This window comes from Callithrix jacchus, chromosome 21 (assembly GCF_049354715.1).
Source record: "Callithrix jacchus isolate 240 chromosome 21, calJac240_pri, whole genome shotgun sequence".
NCBI classification, from domain to species: Eukaryota; Metazoa; Chordata; class Mammalia; order Primates; family Cebidae; genus Callithrix; species Callithrix jacchus.
In genome coordinates, this window is record NC_133522.1 from 39,236,960 (window position 1) to 39,257,148 (window position 20,189).

The following is a 20,189-nucleotide window of genomic DNA, read 5'->3' on the forward strand; positions in this document are numbered from 1 at the left end:
CCAGGAGTTCGAGACCAGCTTGGCAAACATGGCAAAACCCCATCTTTACTAAAAATAAAAAACTTAGCCAGGCGTGGTGGCACATGCCTGTAGTCCCAGCTATTTGGCTGCCTGAGGCAAGAGAATCACTTGAACCCAAGAGGCGGAGGTTGCAGTGAGCCAAGATCAGGCCACTGCACTCCAGCCTGGGTGACAGAGTGAGAGTAGTATCAATATATATATATACTGATTCAGACTCCAGATAGCTGAAACCTAAGAACAATTCATTTTTAAAATATTAGTCAGCTCATAGAAGCTCTGGGAAAGGTGAGGAAGTGAACATGCCACGGGGCTGGTTCTAAAGCATGGGCAAAGCTTCTTAGACAGTGGTCTCACTGAAGGTGGAGTCTAGCTGCCCACCCACTCCTGGCCTCAAGCGATCCACCCACCTTGGCCTTCCAAAGTCCTGGGATTACTCTATTGTCTTATATGAAGAAGTCAGGGTGGGTTCAGGCTGCCCACTCACATCTGTCTGATTCTAAAATCTGTCCTCCAGATCCTGCCTTACCTGTCTCCTGGAGAACATAAGAACAGAGCGCTCATGGCCGATGCATTTCATTCATGCAACTGACAAAAACTCAGTGTGTAGCAAGCATTTCCCATCTGTCAGGGCCTGCGGATGCAACAGGGGACACACTTCCCTGTGTGACATTCACAGCCTGGTGAGAGGTACCACAGGCAGCAAGGCCTTTATGGTGCAGAGTGGTGAGAACTGAAATAAGGAAATGAATATGGGCTGGCCTTACTGACTTTCAATGAATAGCACATGGCTGTAGAGATGCTGTATGATTTCCAGGTGACACAGCTTCTGCCCGACTCTTTTTTTCTCTCCTCTCTGTCTGTGTATCTCTCTGTCTCTCTATCTGTCTCCCTCTCTCTGCATGTGTCTCTCTGTCTCTCTTTGTCTCTCTCTTCCTCCTTCACTCTCTCAATGTTCTCCCTTGGGACCTTGCCTCCATATGGTGAGGAAGCCAGGTAGCCCCATGGGAAAACCACGTGCAGGTGTCTATGGCCCAGCTAAGATCACAGCCAAGAGCCAGCATCAGCTGCCAGCTACAGGAGCAAGTAGGTCTCAGATGATCCTAGCTCCCAGCCTTCAAGCCACTCACCCAATGCTAAGTGGAGCAGAAATGATTGTCCCTGCCAATCCCTGCACAAATTGCAGTTTCGAAAGCAAAACGTATCTTGCCCCTGGTTTAAGCCCCTACATTTTGGGGTGATTGCTTACATGGTAATAGATAACCCGAACAGCAGCTGTGGCCTCAAGCACCACCCAAACCATGCCACAGGAGCACTGCAGCCAGGGTTGAGGTCCTTACAGTTCATGACATGGATGCTGGGACCCCACAGTCAGTGCTAGAACTTCTGCTGGTTGCCACCATTGTGACCGCGATGAGAGGAATGAAGGGTGGTCAGACAATCTCAGAGTGTGCATGCTGGCTGCAAGCATGGGCTCAGAGGAGGGCACAGCTCTGCTGCTGACCAGCTGTGTGAACTTGGGCAAGCGTCCTAACCACTCTGGGACTCAACTGCTGCTCTCTAAAGTGGGATCGGTAGGGGTGCCGCATGCATGGAGTGGTTGTGAGATTAGACAGATTAATAGATAACATTATTTTCTACCTCACTCCATCACTTCCTGCCTGGACATGCTTTTCTTGTAACAGCTGTTATCACTGCATGACTTTGTCGCATGTACTGATGTGCTCTCTTGTTTGCTGTGCGCTCTCCTTCCTGTTGGGTTCTAAGCTCGATGCAGGAAGGAATTTGGTTCTGCTGTCGCTGAATCTTCAGCACCTAGGAGAGTAGGCGCTGATATGTCAGGCTAGATGTGTCCAGCACCTATCACACACTCAGTGAATGCTTGCTGAGCAAATGAATGAAGTGGCTGATGATATCACCAGAGAGCTAAGATAGGATCTCTAATAACACTAATACAAAATAGACACCATAAGGCTTGTGAGAGAGATGCACAAAGCTAATGGGCTTCAAGGAAAGGGAAAGAAACGAAATCAATGGGCTATTCTAGGAAAGGCTTTGAAGAAGGGGTGCCATAGGGGCTGGGCCTAGAGAGAGAGAGAGAGAGAGGACTTCAAGAGATGAAGATGTAAGAGAAGATGGAGCTGAGAGAGAATTTGTAAGAGCCAAGACCAAAGCGGGAAGGCCAGTGGGGCCCTTGACTGGTCTACAGCGATTGAGGTTACACAGACCGGCTAAGACCGTTGTCACAAACTTCCAGCATGTCCCCCAAAGAGTAAAATATTCTCCAGGTCCCAAGTGGATTCAGTGCAAGCACCTCCTATTCAGCTCCACCTGGGCCTGATTCTTCCCATGTTGGGTGAGCCGAGAATGAGCCACAGAACCCAGCCACAGAAAAGATCCCAGAAGTTTTCATTCTTTTTCTTTTTTAAGAACACAGGCACAGAGTTGGGCTTTCAATTCTGAATTCTAAATAAGAGAAGATGTCCCATCTTCAGGAGGCCACCCGACAATGTCTAGCACTGGGACAAACAAGCGTGTTTCCAAGAATGCCCAAGAGCATGACGCACCGAAGAGAGTCCATGTTCTACTTAGCTCCTCAAAGGAAACATACTTCTCAAAGGAACACGTGGGAGACAGCAGAGAAGCAACTAGAGTGTGCATTTTCTGCTACGTCTGGTGGGAAAAACCAAATCTGTCACTTTCTGCACGTATTCACATTAAAGAAGGATTCAAAGTTGTCTCTTTAGAAGAAGTGCCAGTACCAACTTGTGTGCCAGGGAGGTGATATTTTGCAATTCGCAGGGTAGAAAGAATGCCATTTTCATCACGTTTAAAATTCAACAAGCAGTGAAAGTTAAAATAATTACCTGTGAACGACTGTGTATGTTTCTTTCATCTAATTAGGTAATCTGCCCAGGTGTTCAGCACCAAGGCCTCTAGGCTTTAATTGGAAAAAGTCAAGGACAGAAACTAATTAGCAGTATTAATCCAAACCAGAAGTCTAAAGACATTAACCACAAATCACTATTGCAATCAGGAACCTTTATTCCAAACCATTTTCAGAGTGAGGGAGAAGGGGAAGAAAACAATGTATTTTTGAGCTTTAGAATATTGACTTCTAATCACTGATTCCAGGCAACTTTGAACCACACAAAGCAATGGAAAGAACTGTGGTTAACAAAAAGGCGGTACAGAATTGAAAGTGAATGAATATTTCATTCATGTCCCCATTTTTAGGCAGGAAATAATTAAACATGAGGTTAGTGCAAAAGTAATTGCGGTTTTTGTCTTTTTTTTTTTTTTAATCTAATGGCAAAAACTGCAGTTACTTTTGCACCAACCTAATACCTCTTAAATTCAATAGCAGTCCGTTCTGTTCATACACTCTTCCCCAGCTATCTCCTGGAGCTCCCTGCAATTTATAGGTAATGAGCTACATGTACCTGAACTTTCAAAGAGCAAATCGATTTTTATGACTTCAAAACTCTCCTAAAAGTACCCTTTGATTCATTCTACTTTTCATCAAAGTAAGAGACACCAAATTACATGAGGAAAGGCCCATAATTCCAAGGTAGCTAACGGGCTATCCTGTGTATAAAACTATAAGCTATTTTTCTTTTTTTTTTTTTGAGACAGGGTCTTTCTCTGTCTTCCAGGCTAAAGTGCAGTGGCATGATCATGGCTCACTGCAGCCTCCACCTCCCCAGGCTCAGATGATCCTCCCACCTCAGCCCCCAAAGTAGCTGGGACTGCAGGTGTGCACCACCACACCCGGCTAAATTTTGTATTTTTTTCTAGAGACGGGGTTTCACCCTGTTGCCCAGGCTGGTCTCAAACACCTGGGCTCAAGCAATCCGTTCACCGCGGCTTTCTAAAGTGTTAGGATTTACAGGCATGGGCCGCCGCACCCCGCCAATAGGCTATTTTTATAATGAGGCGTTTCTGCTCACACTTTTGGCTCTTTTCCAGAATTTTTTCATTTCTCGTAGCATTTACTTAGGAGAGCTGGTGGTTTGGAAACACTAGCAGACACAGAGCACATCGTTTTGATTTGTTTTGTTATTAGTGAGCATAAAACAACATGAACATTTTAGATTTCTAGCACACTGGCATTTTAAGTGATTAATCAGATAAAAGTAAAATTGGATGAAAAGCCCAATTAAGGGTCAGGCTGAAGACAAAAGAAGCTCCACACCAAAGCTGAAGAACCTGAAACACACATCTCAACCCTAATGTGTTGTAACAGAATGCGTTTTTCATTCCCTTCTCTCCACGGATGACCTGGGTTTGCCAGTGTTACCAGCCAAATGCCCCAAGGTTAGCCCAATCTAACTTCAACTTGCGCCCCACCAGGAAAAGGAACTTGAACATCATTTTGAATTTCAGTTCTCTGATTTTCTATTCCTCATTCTCAACCTTCAATATACCTCCCAATCCCCAACCACCCCCCAAATAGACAAAAATTTAGAAAAAGAAAACCCAGCTTTTCAATGAATAAAATCAAGGGATTTGCATAATTTAGTATCTGGCTTTCAGAATTTTTTTTTTTAAAAGGTTTTCACCGCCTCTCCCTCTAGAATATAAACTGACTCTGCCTCATGAGAACATACCTGTGTCCCATGCATTGGTCCTCAAGGGTTTGTGGCTTAGAAACCAAAGAATGTAAATAAAACCTGTGTAGAAAGTGCTGCTCCCAAGCAGCTGCCTTGGGAGGCTCTCTGGGTTTGTTTATTATATTTTTCATACTCTCTTTGTTTAACACAGGCTAGGTTTTTCCCAGCTAGCTATCAAACATTGCTCATGTGTAAGGGTTAAAATAATGGGGTCATTATTGGGCTATTCCCGAGAAACGTGGGATAGAGTCCTACAGCAGACTAGCTGCAGCTGTTAGGCAGCCCAATTGCCAACCACAAGGGAATTTGCTTACCTCTATATCACAATCTCCCACCTTGATAAAAAAAGGAAAAAAAAAACACCCATTTCATTTGGACCGTATACTAAGAATAATTGCCACCAATATTGATTGGCCCTTGGGGACCCAGCTGAATTTAAAAATTGCAGACTGTGAAATCCCAGCTGATGTATCCTCACTGAGATTACTGCCTATCTGTGACAGGTTCCTATGTTTAAACTTATCTACGAAAACTGTGAAATTAATATCCTCGTGTTGAGTACAATACGGTAACACACCCTGCTGAAACGCACAGCTATTTTTGTTCTTATTATTTTAATGCTGGCTCCTGTCTGTGCCCCACTGCGAATCTTTCAGATAATGAAGCATAAGTACATTTGTTATCTGGAGTCTCATGTTCTCGCTGTTTTCTGTTTCTTTTCAGACATTGCACAAATGAGGTTTGTTTCTTTTTGAGCTTTTTTTGCTGCACAATTCGTTGTATCTGGTTTTTAACCTAGTGGGTTCTCACCGTGGCCTCTGGCTTGGGAGTAAAATTATTGCAGTTGTCTGGTTTCTGCTTCATCGTACATGCCTTTGACACAGAAGGTTTGAAGCTAGACATTTCCTGACATGTGCTTTCGTCTGCTAAAATCGGAGAGGAAAATGTACTAGAGTCTTAACTGCTAAATCCACGTGATTAAACTGTAAAGTTCAAATATGTCAAATATGGAAATTTCAAACGTTTCTGAAACTAATCACGGCTAAAAAAAGAAAAGCTCATCATGTGGAAATGTGCCTTTAAGTCGCATGAAATACATATATGACTCTGAAGATGAAAATTTCAGGGAGTCATGGGCTATTAGTCTGGCATAAATAAAACCAGCGGAGAACAATGTCACTGGCTTTCCATGAGACCAGCAGTCCTTTGTTTCGTATTATTATCAGAGTCATTGCAGAATCTCATCTTCCTCTCCATTACAGTTTCATCCCTTCCTCATATTACACACAAATCAAATGTCAGTTTTGAAAGAATCAGAACAATACCATTTAAAAAAAAATAAATATACACAGATAAAAAGGAGTGTTAAGGTGTACACAAAAATTCACAGAGATTCTCTCTGGCTGTTCAGGTTACCTATGATTTTTATTTTCTTCTTCTCACTAATCTCTATGTCCTAAATTTCCTACAATGTATAGGAACGACCTTGGTAACAGGAAAACAATTCTATATTTTTAAATTGCTATAAATACGTAACGTGACTTCTATACTTCATGCAGAAATTATATATAATTTCACTTCCAAGGTCTTTTAATGTGAAAACTATATAAACAAAAAATTAATAGCACTATCAATATTAATACTTAAATTTTATGTTTAAAGAATTTACTTTTATGTTACATTATTTCAAGTTCGTTATGATAAATCCCAGAGAGTAGTCAAAATGCAACTGTTATTGGTTTTTTATTTACTGATTGGTTGGCTGGTTGCTTGTTTGCTTGCTTGGCTGGTTGATTGGTTGCTTGGTTGATTGGTTGTGTGGCTGGCTGGCTGGTCGGTTAGCTGGCTGGCTGGCTGGCTGGTTGGTTAATTGGCTGGCTGGCTGGTTGGTTAATTGGCTGGCTGGCTGGTTGGTTAGTTGGCTGGCTGGCTGGTTGGTTAATTGGCTGGCTGGCTGGTCGGTTAGCTGGCTGGCTGGCTGGTTGGTTAGTTGGCTGGCTGGCTGGTTGGTTAGTTGGCTGGCTGGCTGGTTGGCTGGTTGGTTAGTTGGCCGGCTGGCTGGTTGGTTAGTTGGCTGGCTGGTTGGCTGGTTGGTTGGCTAGCTGGCTGGTTGGCGGATTGGCTGATTGCTTGCTTGCCTGCTTGGGTAATTTCCTTTGCACTTTGGCAGTAGGTTTTCTTATTCTTCGCTTTTATGAGCATTTTGCTTTATTATTATCATCTGAGGCTTCTAACACAGGATACAAATTTTATAAATCCAAATCATAACTAATAAGCAGGAAAGCCTATAAAATATGAAAAATATAAATATAACACACACACTATAATTTATTTTATTATTTCAAATTTCAAAAATAGTTCTAAAAATTGCAATCCAGCTACTTCAACAAATGTTTTCACTAGATTAGAGAACAGCAGAAGGCAAGTCGAAAGTCTTCTCTTATTCCTCTAATAGAGCCATACATTGATTTAAACAGTAACTTAATGTATTTTCAATTAGGCCTTCACACTTTCTGACTGAAAATAGAGCATAAGAAACAGAGACAACGCATATTCCAATTCCTTGGGAAAAATTGTTAGCTTCAGGGAAACATGAGAATAATGTGTTTAAAACTGTTTCGTCTGGAGACTTAATGTCTAGCACGGTGACTATAGGTAATAACAATGTCTAGCACGGTGACTATAGGTAATAACAATGTCTGGCACGGTGACTACAGGTAACAACAACGTCTAGCACGGTGACTACAGGTAACAACAACGTCCAGCACGGTGACTACAGGTAACAACAACGTCCAGCACGGTGACTACAGGTAACAACAACGTCTAGCACGGTGACTACAGGTAACAACAACGTCTAGCACGGTGACTACAGGTAACAACAACGTCTAGCACGGTGACTATAGGTAACAACAACGTCTAGCACGGTGACTATAGGTAATAACAATGTCTAGCACGGTGACTATAGGTAATAACAATGTATAGTACGCTTGAGATTTGCTAACAGAGTGGATCGTGAGTATTCTCACCGTACACACGCATACACAAAAAGGTAGCTCTGGGAGGTGAAGAATGTGTTCATGAAGTTGATTGTGGTAAGTATATTACGTTGTTTATGTATATCAAGTCATTACATTCTATGCCTTAAATATATTTGATTTTACTTGTCAATTATACCTCAATAAAGCAGGGGCCAATACAAATATATTTTTTAACTTAGCATGCTAATTTTTTAAAAACTGTTTCAAAGCTGAGTCCACAGTGTTGATTTTACTTGTACCAAATATTTCTGCAAAATTTATCCTATCATTTGGTTCACTCCAGTCCCATCCCAGAAACCTGTCACACTTTCAGTTCAGGACCTACAGACTCTTTGCAACCGGCCAGCTTGCTCTCCTGCCATGAGAAGAGGTGCCAAGCCATCAAAGGGGACACTCTCTCCCTAAGGTTAGCTGTAACCTTCCATTAGAGTATCTTCTTGTTATTATGAAACATACTAAGGCTGGTCGTGTTGGCTCACGCCTGTAATCCCACCACTTTAGGAGGCCAATGCGAGTGGATCACCTAAGGCCAGGAGTTCGAGACCAGCCTGACCAACATGTCGAAACCCCATCTCTACCAAAACTAAAAAAAATTAGCTGGGCCTGGTGGCAGGCACCTGTAATCCAGCTACTTGGGAGGCTGAGGCATAAGAATTGCATGAACCCAGGAGGCGGAGGTTGCAGTGAGCTGAGACTGTGCCACTGCACTTCAGCCTGGGCAACAGGGCAAGACTCTGTCTCAAAAAATAAAAAGAAGAAGAAGAAACAGAACTAAAGTTTACTATGTTGGATGTCACTAATTTTTAACTTGTGACTGCAGATGTTTGGGGTTATAAGAGCAGGTGGCAAACCAACCCATTGAGTTACCTTGGCTAAGTCTGCTGGTTTGTTCACAGTCATCATTCTGCTGATTGGAAAGCACAAAAGCTTTGCGTTCCAGGACCTGCCCTTCAAGCTTGGACATTGCAAGAGGCAATTACTAAAAGTTGGCATAACAATGTTGTTCTTTCAGTAGCCACATCCATGCCAGTAGTTATGGTTTACAAAAATAATAAAGGAAGAGGAGGCTCTCCACTTGTTTACATTTGGGAGGTTAGGCCAGACGTGGTGGTTCCTGCCTGTAATCTCACCATTTTGAGAGGCCAAGGCAGGCAGGTCACTGGAGGTTAGGAGTTCAAGACCATCCTGGCCAACATGGTGAAACCCCATCTCTACTAAAAATACAAAATGAGTGCAGTGTGGTGGCGCATGCCCATAATCCCAGCTACTTGGGAGGCTGAGGCAAGAAAATCGTTTGAACCCAGGAGGCGGAGGTTGCAGTGAGGAGAGATTGTGCCATTGCACTCCAGCCTGGGCAACAAGAGCAAAACTCCATCTCAAATAAATAAATAAATAAATTTGGGAGGTTAATGGCTTGACTCTTAGCACAGACACAAAGACGTTACACCACAGATTCTACCAAGAATAGGCGTCAGGAGTCACACATCCCACATCAGAAATAGCCTTTGGAAAACTGCAAACTGGATTCCATGTGTGGTTGGCTGCAAAATAAATCACAAGTTTCTGCCAAACGTTAGATGGACAAAGGAACAATTCACTTTTTTCCCCCCACTGCGATCCATTCACAATGCAGTATATTCTGGAAGGCATTCTAAGGTGTGTTTCATCCACTAGAGAAGACTTTTTAGGAGCGTTTAGTTTAGGAAATACTTGGCTGGCTGAGAAGACAGGTGCACACGCTTATCTGACTACAGAATTTAGGTATCACCTGTGGAGACGACACGAGGCCATAGACGGCCACCACCCTCAAGGTGCCCCTGCCCAGAGCCTGGGGAACAAGGTGAGGTTTGACTGAGGAGGGAAATGGTGGTCCTGCTGAGAGGGCACTCCGCCAGCCAGGGTCTAGTCCAGAAGCTATCAGTCAGACAGAGGGTCACACAGATACGAGACGTCCAGTTAAATTTTAATTTCCTATAAACAATAAATTTTTTAGTATAAATAAATGTCATAAATATTACTTGGGACATAGTAAAAACATTACAGTATAATTTACTATACGTACTAGCATATGTATGAAATTTTATACATGTGTATTATATAATATTGAAAGTTAGGCCAGGCGCAGTGGCTCACGCATGTAATCCCAGCACTTTGGGAGGCCGAGGCGGGCAGATCACCTGAGGTCAGGACTTCAAGACCAGCCTGGCCAACATGCTAAAACCCTGTCTCTACTAAAAATGCAAAACTTAGCCAGGCATGGTGGCTGGTGCCTGTAATTCCAGCTACTCAGGAGGCTGAGGCAGGAGAATCGCTTGAATCCAGGAGGCAGAGGTTGCAGTGAGCCAAGACGGCACCACTGCGCTCCAGCCTGGGCAACAGAGTGAGACTCTGTCTCAAAAAAAAAAAAGTTAGTATGTTATACCCAACACATATTCAAGGTTGATGTGAAATTCAAATTCAACTAGGCATCTTGTGTTTTTGCTAAATGTGGCAACCCTCTCTCATAGCGATTCCCTAGTAGCTTTGGAGGGCAAAGAAGGTATTTCCCTGAGCCCTCCACACAGTTTCTCCTTCTACCATTCCTTTGTCTGCTCAGAGGCCCCTTCCTGGGAAAAGCCTTCGCCGATCACTCTGTGTACCACTGCACCTTTTCCCATGCTCCTGGCCCCGCTAGCCTGCCTTTTCCTCCATAACTAATCACTAGATGACATACTACACACTTTGAGTAAACGATTTTTTTCATCTTTATTCTCAGCCCTTTGGATAATGTCTGCCACAGATTGGGCCTTAAGAAATATTTGTGAAACTGCATGAATGAGAGTGACCACATGGAGAAGGACAAAACACTGATAGTCAAATAAAGACTGAACTAAGGTCAATGAGGATGGTCATTTCTGCTCATCTGATACATCTGTGTATTTTAGTCAGCGCTAAAATGCCTAACAAACCAGATAATGATTGGGTAAGTCTGAGGTGAGGCCCAAGATTCTGTAGCCCTACCAAAGTCCTCGGTGATGCCGATATAGCAAAGAGAGTCCTTGAAGAGAGGCCGGGCATGGTAGCTCACACTTGTAATCCCAGCACTTTGGGAGGCTGAGGCAGGCTGATTGCTTAAGGCCAGGAGTTCAAGACCAGGCTGGGAAACATGGTGAAATCCAGCCTCTACCAAAACATGCAAAAATTAGCCAAGCATTGTAATTCACACCTGTACTCCCAGCTACTCAGGAGGCTGAGGCACAAGACTTGCTTGAACCCAGGAGGCAGAGGTTGCAGTGAGCCAAGATCACACCACTGTGCTACAGTCTAGGCAACAGAGCGAGACTCCATCTCAAAAAAAAGAGAGAGAGAGAGAGAGTCATTGAAGAGAGCCTGGATCTAAGTAAAAATAAAGAGCAGGTCACAACCAGAAAAGTCTGTGGTTCTGTTATATCATTGGACAGTGTGACAAAATGTAACATGTTTTTAAAAAATAAAAATTCTCTATTCCTAAATCTTGAATAGATTCCGATTCCTATTTCAGAAATCATGCAGTCTGATGAGCGTCCCTTAGCTCTGGAAGAAGGGATAAAAACAGAGTACAAGAATAATAAAAACCACCTCTCCGAGATGAATTGGAGAAAGGGTGCTAATCTCCCTGAGGCGATGTCTACAACTGCATTTGATCAGGATGGCAAGAAAAGTTTCAACTGATGCCTTGAGTAGAGACAAGAGACCTGCCTTTTTTGGTGACGTTGAATTCTACAACACAGGCTCCGAACCTCACTCACCACATCTTGACAACTGTCACCATGAGAAAAGTAGGAAACACTCTCTCATGTTCCCAAGTACTCACCATACCCAAAAAAATAAGCAAAAACTTACTTTAAAAAAATCATTTGTAGGCCAGACGCAGTGGCTCATGCCTGTAATCCCAGAACTTTGGGAGGCTGAGGCAGGTGGATCACCTGAAGTCAGGAGTTCAAAACCAGCCTGGCCAACATGGTGAAACCCCATCTCTCTACTAAAACCAAAAAATTAGCCGGGTGTGGTGGTGGGTGTCTGTAATGCCAGCTACTTGGGAGGCTGAGGCAGGAGAATCGCTTAAACCCAGGAGGCAGGGGTTGCAGTGAGCTGAGATCACACCACTGCACTCCTGCCTGGGGGATAGAGCAAGACTCCATCTCAAAAATAATAGTAATAATAATAATTTGTTTTCAAAACAGAAGTCTTCTAAAAGATGAATTCCAATTCTGTATACACCTGCAGGGATGTACTTGCCACGTCCACTGTCTAATATGCTTCACTTTCTATGAATTAGGAAAAAGGTTATAAAGCGCTACCATAGAGTTACGATCAGCCTGCAATCTGTGAGCAGTGGTTAAAAACTCACATGTTTTCTCAATTGTGATCATTTAAACAAATAATGCTTACCTACAGTTCACAAGAAATCAGTATATAATTAAATGCTGTTCATACCCATTATGCTTCTTCTTTCAAATATAAGTAAAGGAAAAAATAAATTATCCATTAAGTTGCAGATATATGTAAAGATGCTTTTTGTAATAAAAGCAAAACCACTTGAATCTGACCTGTGATTAGAAGTAACAGACATTTGACCGAATTGGAACCTCTGGCTCAAGAGTGGTCATGTTTCTCCAGTATTACCTCAACGAGGAGGGAGATCGGGTCTATACGCTGAAGAAATTTGACCCAATGGGACAACAGACCTGTTCAGCCCATCCTGCTCGGTTCTCCCCAGATGACAAATACTCACGACACCGAATCACCATCAAGAAACGCTTTAAGGTGCTCATGACCCAGCAACCGCGCCCTGTCCTCTGAAAGTCCGTTAAACTGATATCTCTTCTGCTGCTGGTTACCCCTCAGAGACTCCATAACCAAACTCTTCAATCCGTGAGCCCTGATGCCTTTTTGCCAGCCATACTCTGTGGCATCCAGTGTCATCATGGCGATTGATCATGCTTGTGTGAGCCTATCATGGTGGCATCATCCGTAGAGGGAGCATGTTTGACTTTTCTCATACTTTAAATTACTGCGAGATTATTAAAGATAAAATGATTTGAAAAAAAAAAAAAAAAAGAAGGAACAGACATTTGAAATTCATTAACTTAATTCGTTGACAGTATAACCAGGTTAGGTATCGATGATTCATTCAGTTTTCTTTTAAGCATTATTCATTGCTTGATACTATTTAGGATCAGAAAACCATTAGTGTCGTGAAATTTTAAGTTTATGATCTGGGACGGCCAGGGGTAATGTGGCTCACGCCTGTAATCCAAGCACTTTGGAGGCCAACGCGGGCGGATCACCTGAGGGCGGGAGTTCGAGACCAGCCTGACCAACATGGTGAAAGCCCGTCTTTAAAAGAAAAAAAAAAAAGAAAATTTATGATCTGGGAGGCCCGAGTCTAGTCATGCCTCTGTCGTCAATCTGTGGTGTGACTTCTAACAAGAGTTTTTATCTCTCTGGATCTGTTTCCTTGCCTGGAAAATGAGGAATTTGATACAAAGATTACCTCGCAGATTCTCTCCAACTCAGATATTCTGTCATTTCACACTCACTTTAAAATAGACTGTCAGCGCCCTACGTCTCTTTTCCTTGAGAAACAGCGCCACCTCCGGGTCATAATGACCATAACCGAGCTGATCGCGAAGGTGCTTCTCAGGCTGGAGCCATTTACCCTGATCCACAGAAACCCTTCCCCGGCAGGGTTTCCTTTGGGACGGGGTCACAAAATTGTGAGTCTGCCTCTGGGTGAAGATCAGTGTGTATGGACATGGAGCCAAGCTGAGCTAACTGGCCCACAGGGGACAGATGCATGACCTTGGCCTAATTATCACAGCTCCAGCTAACAGTTTGCCCACAGCATAGCTCCTTATGGAACCCTGTAAAGAAAAGGAAGTAAGACATATGCTGGATGAACTAAAGTCTACAGAACAATGATGATGGACACACCTCTTCTTTAGGCAATTCCACTTGAGTGGAAACTGTTCTTATTTTAGCACGTTATCTACTTTGATATACTTTATTAAGAAAAATTACGGATGGGTGCAGTGGCTCACACCTATAATCCCAGCACTTTGGGAGGCCGAGGTGGGCGGATCACCTGAGGTCAAGAGTTCGAGATCAACCTGACCAACATGGAGAAATCTCATCTCTACTAAAAATACAAAAATTGGCCAGGCATGGTGGCATATGCCTGTAATCCCAGCTACTTAGGAGAATGAGGCAGAAGAATTGCTTGAACCGGGAGGCAGAGGTTTGTGATGAGCTGAGATCATGCCACTGCACTCCAGCCTGGGCAACAAGAGGGAAACTCTGTCTCAAAAAAAAAAAAAAAGAAGAAGAGGAAAAAGAAAAATTACATAGTGAACTCTTAAGTAAATATCAGGTTTTTTTCACCCAGCAAATATTTACTGAGCAACCAACCACTTAATGCCAGCACAGTGCTAAGCACTCTCACAAAATCACTTTCATTGAATTTCCACAACAGCCCTTGCGAGAGAGGAATTCGTATCTTCATTTTTCAACACAAGGAAATTGAAAATGAGTGAGGCCCAGAAACAGTAGAGCTGACAACAAGCTTGAATATGCAGACACATGCTTTCCACACAGTCCTCCTCTGAGGACATGACGCAACAGCTCCTTTTCATGAGCACAGTGTGGCTCTACCAACTGCAGTCACAGTGGGGAGGCAAAGGCCACTGGAGAACTCGGTTTATTTCTCTGCAGTGTGATCTGTACACAGAAAATAGCCCTATCTTTGCCCGCCATCCTCAGCCATACCTCCCTAACCCGGAAGGATAAGGGGATGGATGCCAGGCAGGATAACGGGATAAGCTCATTTGTTCCTAAGTATGTAAACAAGGATCCTTCTTAGAAACAGCGAATGTTTAAGGTTGTCCCTTTGATCACATCCCAACAATCCCTAAATTCCATAGGCTTTCTTGGTAGGGAAAGGGGCGGAGCAACTGTTAGCCCATGGAAATACATCGTATCTGGAAATACTATGTTTCCTGCGCATCACAGAAGAGAGAAGCATTGCCCAGTGCTGGAGATACACCAGCTACAGGTGTATCCTGTATATCTTACTCTTTCCTGTATCTATATATGTTTAGACAACTCTGATTGGTGAGATTTGTAACCCCCACTGTACTTTGCAAAATATTGGCACATACATTTAAAGTTGCTAAATATTTGCTGATGTGCTAGAAAAAAACACATAGTCTACATGCAGAAAACAGGAACTACACAAGCTAGTGCCATCAGACATATTTCAGATGTCAGCTGAGTTATTGTAGATCAGAGCCCAAGGACAAAGCTTGGCTGAGAGGGGGATAGGGGAAGTGCCTTGGGACCTTTAGATTATGGGTGGAAGGAAGAAAAGACCCACATGGAACAAGACACTAGAGTTGGATTGACCCTTTGGGAAAGGAGAAGTTAAGATATGACATCTAAACCTCGAGGCAGATGACAGAAAAAGAAAGAATAATATATTGTGTAAGCAAACAATTTCTTAATTTTAAACATGTTTTAATATTCAAGTGAAATTGCGCTATTCAAGGCTGAATGATCACTAACCTGCCGCTAATCAGAAGTTGAGAAAGAAATGCTTGGCAGTCGGAATCCAGTTTTTGCACTTAATCAGAACCGGTATTGTCAGTTTCATGGTGTCTCAAAAGCTAAGACTGAGAAGGAAAAAGGGAACAAAGCCAGGCTTGTCACACCACCATGAACTGGAGCAGAAGAGCAGAACTGTCCCCATGGCACATGTTCCTGAAAAAGTATCGTGCAGCAAACCCTAACCACGGCAGCAGTGGCTGAGCTAATCCTGGCTGGAACCCAGTAAGGCCCTTCTCAAGTCCCAGTAATGACTATGGTAGATGAGCAATCTATCTCAATGTGTCAATATCATCTATGTTTCTACCCCGCTAGCATCCTCTTTTCCTTATTTCTACCCCACCCTCAATCAACCATGCCTCCTCTTACAATTTCTAGTCTGCAAGAGACTAGGACATTAGAGAATCTAAAACTAGCGTGGGGCATAGAGGCTGCTGTGGTTAGGGCTTGCTGCATCATAGATCTGTTTGGTTTCATAGGAATAACGCAAGACAGAAAGTGATGGCAAGTTCAACATTCTGACTGAAATTCACCAAACCTTGTCTCCAGACTTGCTGTGTTTAGTTTCGGCAACACAACTTGACTCCCAGGAGGAGAGCCAGGATAATGGCATGAATCTAACAAGAAACCATGAACCAGGAAGCAATTCTTTGCTTATAAGAGCATATTTGCTTGTGGGTTCTTTCTAGGAGAATAGACTTGAGATGACAATGTTTTATAAAAAGATAGTTTTGGCCGGGCGCGGTGGCTCAAGCCTGTAATCCCAGCACTTTGGGAGGCCGAGGCGGGTGGATCATGAGGTCAACAGATCGAGACCATCTTGGTCAACATGGTGAAACCCCGTCTCTACTAAAATTACAAAAAATTAGCTGGGCATGGTAGTGCTGCCTGTAATCCCAGCTGCTCAGGAGGCTGAGGCAGGAGAATTGCCTGAACCCAGGAGGTGGAGGTTGCGGCGAGCCGAGATCGCGCCATTGCACTCCAGCCTGGGTAACAAGAGCGAAACTCCGTCTCAAAAAAAAAAAAAAAAAAAGATAGTTTTGCTGCGCACGGTGGCTCATGCCTGTAATCCCAGCACTTCAGGAGGCCAAGGCGGGAGGATCATGAGGTCAGGAGATCAACACCATCCTGGCCAACATGGTGAAACCCCATTTCTACCGAAAAGACAAAAATTATCTGGGTGTGGCGGGGCACACCTGTAGTCCCAGCTACTCGGGAGGCTGAGGCAGGAGTGCTTGAACCCGGGAGGCAGAGTCTGCAGTGAGCCAAGATTGTACCACTGCACTCCAGCCTGGTGAGAGAGCAAGACTCTGTCTCAAAAAGAAAAAAAAAATAGTTTTATAAAAAAAATACTAGGAAACTATTTTTTTGTTATGATGACACACGGACCTTCAGCCATGTGGCTGTATCTTCCATCCTGGTTGCACTAGTTGATTCACAGTCATTCCCTGAATGCCCCCACCACAGTCCTCCCCACACTACCCTGTCCACTCACCCCCACCCCAGGACCATCCCCCACCTCAACTCATAAGTCCAGCATCCACAGGGTTAATGGTCCACACAGTACAGAGCCACAAAGTTGCTAAATAGTGTCACTATCAACCCCGACTACAGGTGAAGGATTCTGCAAAGAACTCTACGAAGATTCTCTATTCTTTATTCTATATAGATTCTGTAAAAGAAGAATCCAAGTACTTTGCTCTGTACCAACCAAACATGAAAAACTGTTTTCAGGGCATTATTTGGCTTTTAACACAAAGAAACCAGCAGAGGGAGCCACTTCCTAATATAAAAGGAGTTACAGGCCCTTCTAAGACAGCCACTTTTAGTAGTATCATTCCGCTAGGGCTGCCGCAGACAGGTGGCGCCAGCAACAGAAATTTTCTCACAGTTCTGGAGAATTTAACCTTTAGATTCTCCAGTGGGCTGAGATCGATGCAGTCCGAAATCAAGATGTCAGCAGAACTGGTTCCTTCTGAGGTCTCCCTTCATGGCTCGTAGATGGCAGATTGCTGAGTCTTCACGTGGTCGCCCCTCTGTGTATCTGTGTCCTAATCACCTCTTCCTATTAGGACACCAGTTAGATCAGATTAAAGCCCCCTCCCCCCATGACCTCATTTTACCTTAATTACTTCTCTAAAGGACCTTTCTCCAAATACAGCCACATTCTGGGAGGTACTAGGTGATAGGACTTCAGCATATGTATATTTGGGCATATATGTCTTTGAAATTTGTATATATTTCAAAATGTTTTTCCACTGTTTTCTAAAGGTTAGACTTTTAGACTAACCATTGCGACTCCCATAAAAAATCACTGGCTGAAAGTCTTTGTCCCTCCACTACATTGGGACACATCCATGGTGTGCTCAGATGGGAAGAAATTCCTACCTGAGCCCCTGCCTTGGGCAGGTCCTGCAGGTTCACGTATCTATATACAGAAGGAAGTCTTGAAGGTACGACAGACGCAGGGCGGCTGCCAGCCATCTGCAGAGGCCCAAATGAAGAGTGGCAGTTGTTAAGACCAAAACAGCAAGGGCCGTCTCAGACATCTTAAAGTCCAGCCTGAAAGACCGTCTCCTCCCTCTGATTCCCCCACTTCTGCCCCAACTTTACACACCCAAGGCCTGGCAGTTCTGCTGATTGGCTAGCCTGGATTTGCACAGAGAACAGCTCACTGAACCGGATGTGCTTCATCGACCCCATGGTGGAACGGTAGCATTCTGACTGCAATGAGGCATCCGCAGCTTCCTCAGGCAGATTCTTGTCCCATACACCCCTTACTCACAGACTTGGAGCTGGGATGCTGGCAGTTACCTTCACCATGCTAACTGGCTTACAGACCCACTACAGACCTCACCCTGCTATCTCAAAATGTAATCTACCCATGTCTAAAGGGTTGTTGTAAGGATGCATGAATGCACCTAACTAATTATCAATGACGCTTGTTTGCGATAATGTGATTGCAATAATATCTTGTTTGCAATAATATCTTGCTGTACAATCACTTTATTGCAAACAAGCATCATTAGAAAAGTATTGTTAGAACCTTCTTTACAAAACCATGTATAAGAGATTTCACACAAAATAGACCATTATCGCTGCCAGCATAGTAGATGAGACCCAGAAAGAGCAGTCCTTTGCTTAAAGTAGGATTCTATGTGCATTCACTTTACTATCAGATTACTGTGACTTACTGAGTGTACAGTAATGTGAGAGGTGTAATTTAATTTCTCAAAGAGATTGAAAGCCAGAACCTGGGTTCAAAGGGCAGGCAAGGCTTGCTGCTTTCTTTTCTTTTCTTTTCCTTTTTAAAATTCTTTTCTTTTCTTGTTGGAATAGGGTCTCACTCTGTCACCCAGGCTGGAGTGTAGTGGCATGATCATGGCTCACTGCAGCCTCAACCTCCTGGACTCAAATGATCCTTCCACCTCAGCCTCCCGAGTGCTGGGACTACAGATGCATACCACCATTCCAGACTAATTTTTAAATTTTTTATAGAGACTCCTAGGGGTCTCCCTATGTTGCCCAGGCTGGCCTCCAACTCCTGACCTCAAGCAATCCTCCCACCTCAGCCTCCCAAAGTGCTGAGATTACAGGCATGAGTCATCGCGCCTGGCCAATGCAAAGCTTTCCACACCCTTCTGGGTTGGGGGATAGGGGCAGGTCTAAGGAAACAGCGGGTAGCTCTGAATTAACACTGAATCCCTCAGCCATTGATTCTACACCCCAGAAGTCAGCAGGGGGCTTTCCCTTTGGGGCAGGAAGTGCCATTGGCTCAGCCCTTTCAATATCATGATCCAAGATGTCAACTCATTGGCCCTGTGTCCTGTCCTCGGATCCCCATTTACTCTGTTGTAACCTCAGGACCTCCTCGAGCTCTGCCAAAGGAATCCACTCACACAAAAGAAGCACTGTGGGCACCCTGGAAAGTCTGACAGAGAGGCGGGAAGGGGTGTGGGTCAACAATTACAGCTCATACTCGACAGCGAATAACCTCACAATAGTGCTTTGATATTTCTGATTTCCCACACCCCTTCCCCAATGCCCTCTCTGGAGGGAGCAGAGGTCTGTGCTGTCTGTCTCTGTCTCTCTCCCTCTCTCCTTTGTCACACAGTGCCCACCCTCCCCGCAGCCCTCACCTAACCCCCTCAATCGCATGCCCCACCCTCCCTCTAACCCACTCAGCGCCAGGGTGGGCATCTGCAGGAAACTCTAGCTCCCCCAGCCCCTATGCCAACAGCAACCCCTTCTACAGCTCCCCTGAACCCTCTCTTTTACCAGCTCTACCCTTTTTAATCCATATTTTAACTGTCATCTTAATTTTCAAAATGTCTGTTCTCTTAACAATCTGTTTAATCAATTCTCATTGAATGCCTTCTGCATGATGGTCACCACGGGGCTATGGAACCAGACCCTGGGGTTAGGATCCTGCCTTCAACACCTACTGTGTGACTTTGGTCAAGTTACTTACCTCTCTGGGCCTCTATTTTTTTGTCTACAAAATGGAAAAGGTGATAATAGTAGCTGACTCTTAGGGTTGGTGTGAGAGAATAAGCTGCTGAATTAGTGGCTGGAAGGCAGGGACAGCAGTGCCCAGCATGGAGTGAGTGCTCCACTGTGTGGAGGTGCCAGAGGAACCCAATAAACACACAGAGGGACAAGCAAACCCGCAGTACCGGGTTGCAGTGACGATGGTGGAAGTTCAGGATGCTTGTGGGCTTGATAGGAGGGTTCCCTAACCCACAATGGGTTGTGAGATCGCATCACCAACCCCAACACGCTCAAGGCTGTGTGCTGAAGTTCCCACCACGTTACCCTCAGGGTCAAGCCACTTCTGATCACAATCCAATTCACCTACATCACATACACATGGCACACACACACCACACACACACCGTAT

At 44.2% G+C, this 20,189-nt stretch overlaps 1 protein-coding gene and 1 long non-coding RNA gene across 2 annotated transcripts; one reads left to right on the plus strand and one right to left on the minus strand.

Moving 5' to 3' along the window:
* Nucleotides 1-386: 386 nt before the first annotated feature.
* On the minus strand, nt 387-16,901 carry LOC118149920 (uncharacterized). Its single transcript, XR_004737678.3, has 3 exons — nt 16,809-16,901; nt 15,251-15,357; nt 387-6,916 (listed from the first exon to the last, which is right to left on the minus strand). It is a non-coding gene; the product is annotated as an uncharacterized LOC118149920 (long non-coding RNA).
* LOC103789626 (H/ACA ribonucleoprotein complex subunit 3) lies at nt 12,267-14,015 on the plus strand. The gene has a single exon (XM_008986597.5). The coding sequence runs from the start codon at nt 12,296-12,298 to the stop codon at nt 12,488-12,490; it is 195 nt and encodes a 64-aa protein (XP_008984845.1). The 5' UTR covers nt 12,267-12,295; the 3' UTR covers nt 12,491-14,015.
* Nucleotides 16,902-20,189: the final 3,288 nt, after the last annotated feature.

Bases quoted from the DNA above. Each gene is read 5' to 3' on its own strand.
- LOC103789626 (XM_008986597.5), top strand. From the start codon at position 12,296: ATGTTTCTCCAGTATTACCTCAACGAGGAGGGAGATCGGGTCTATACG.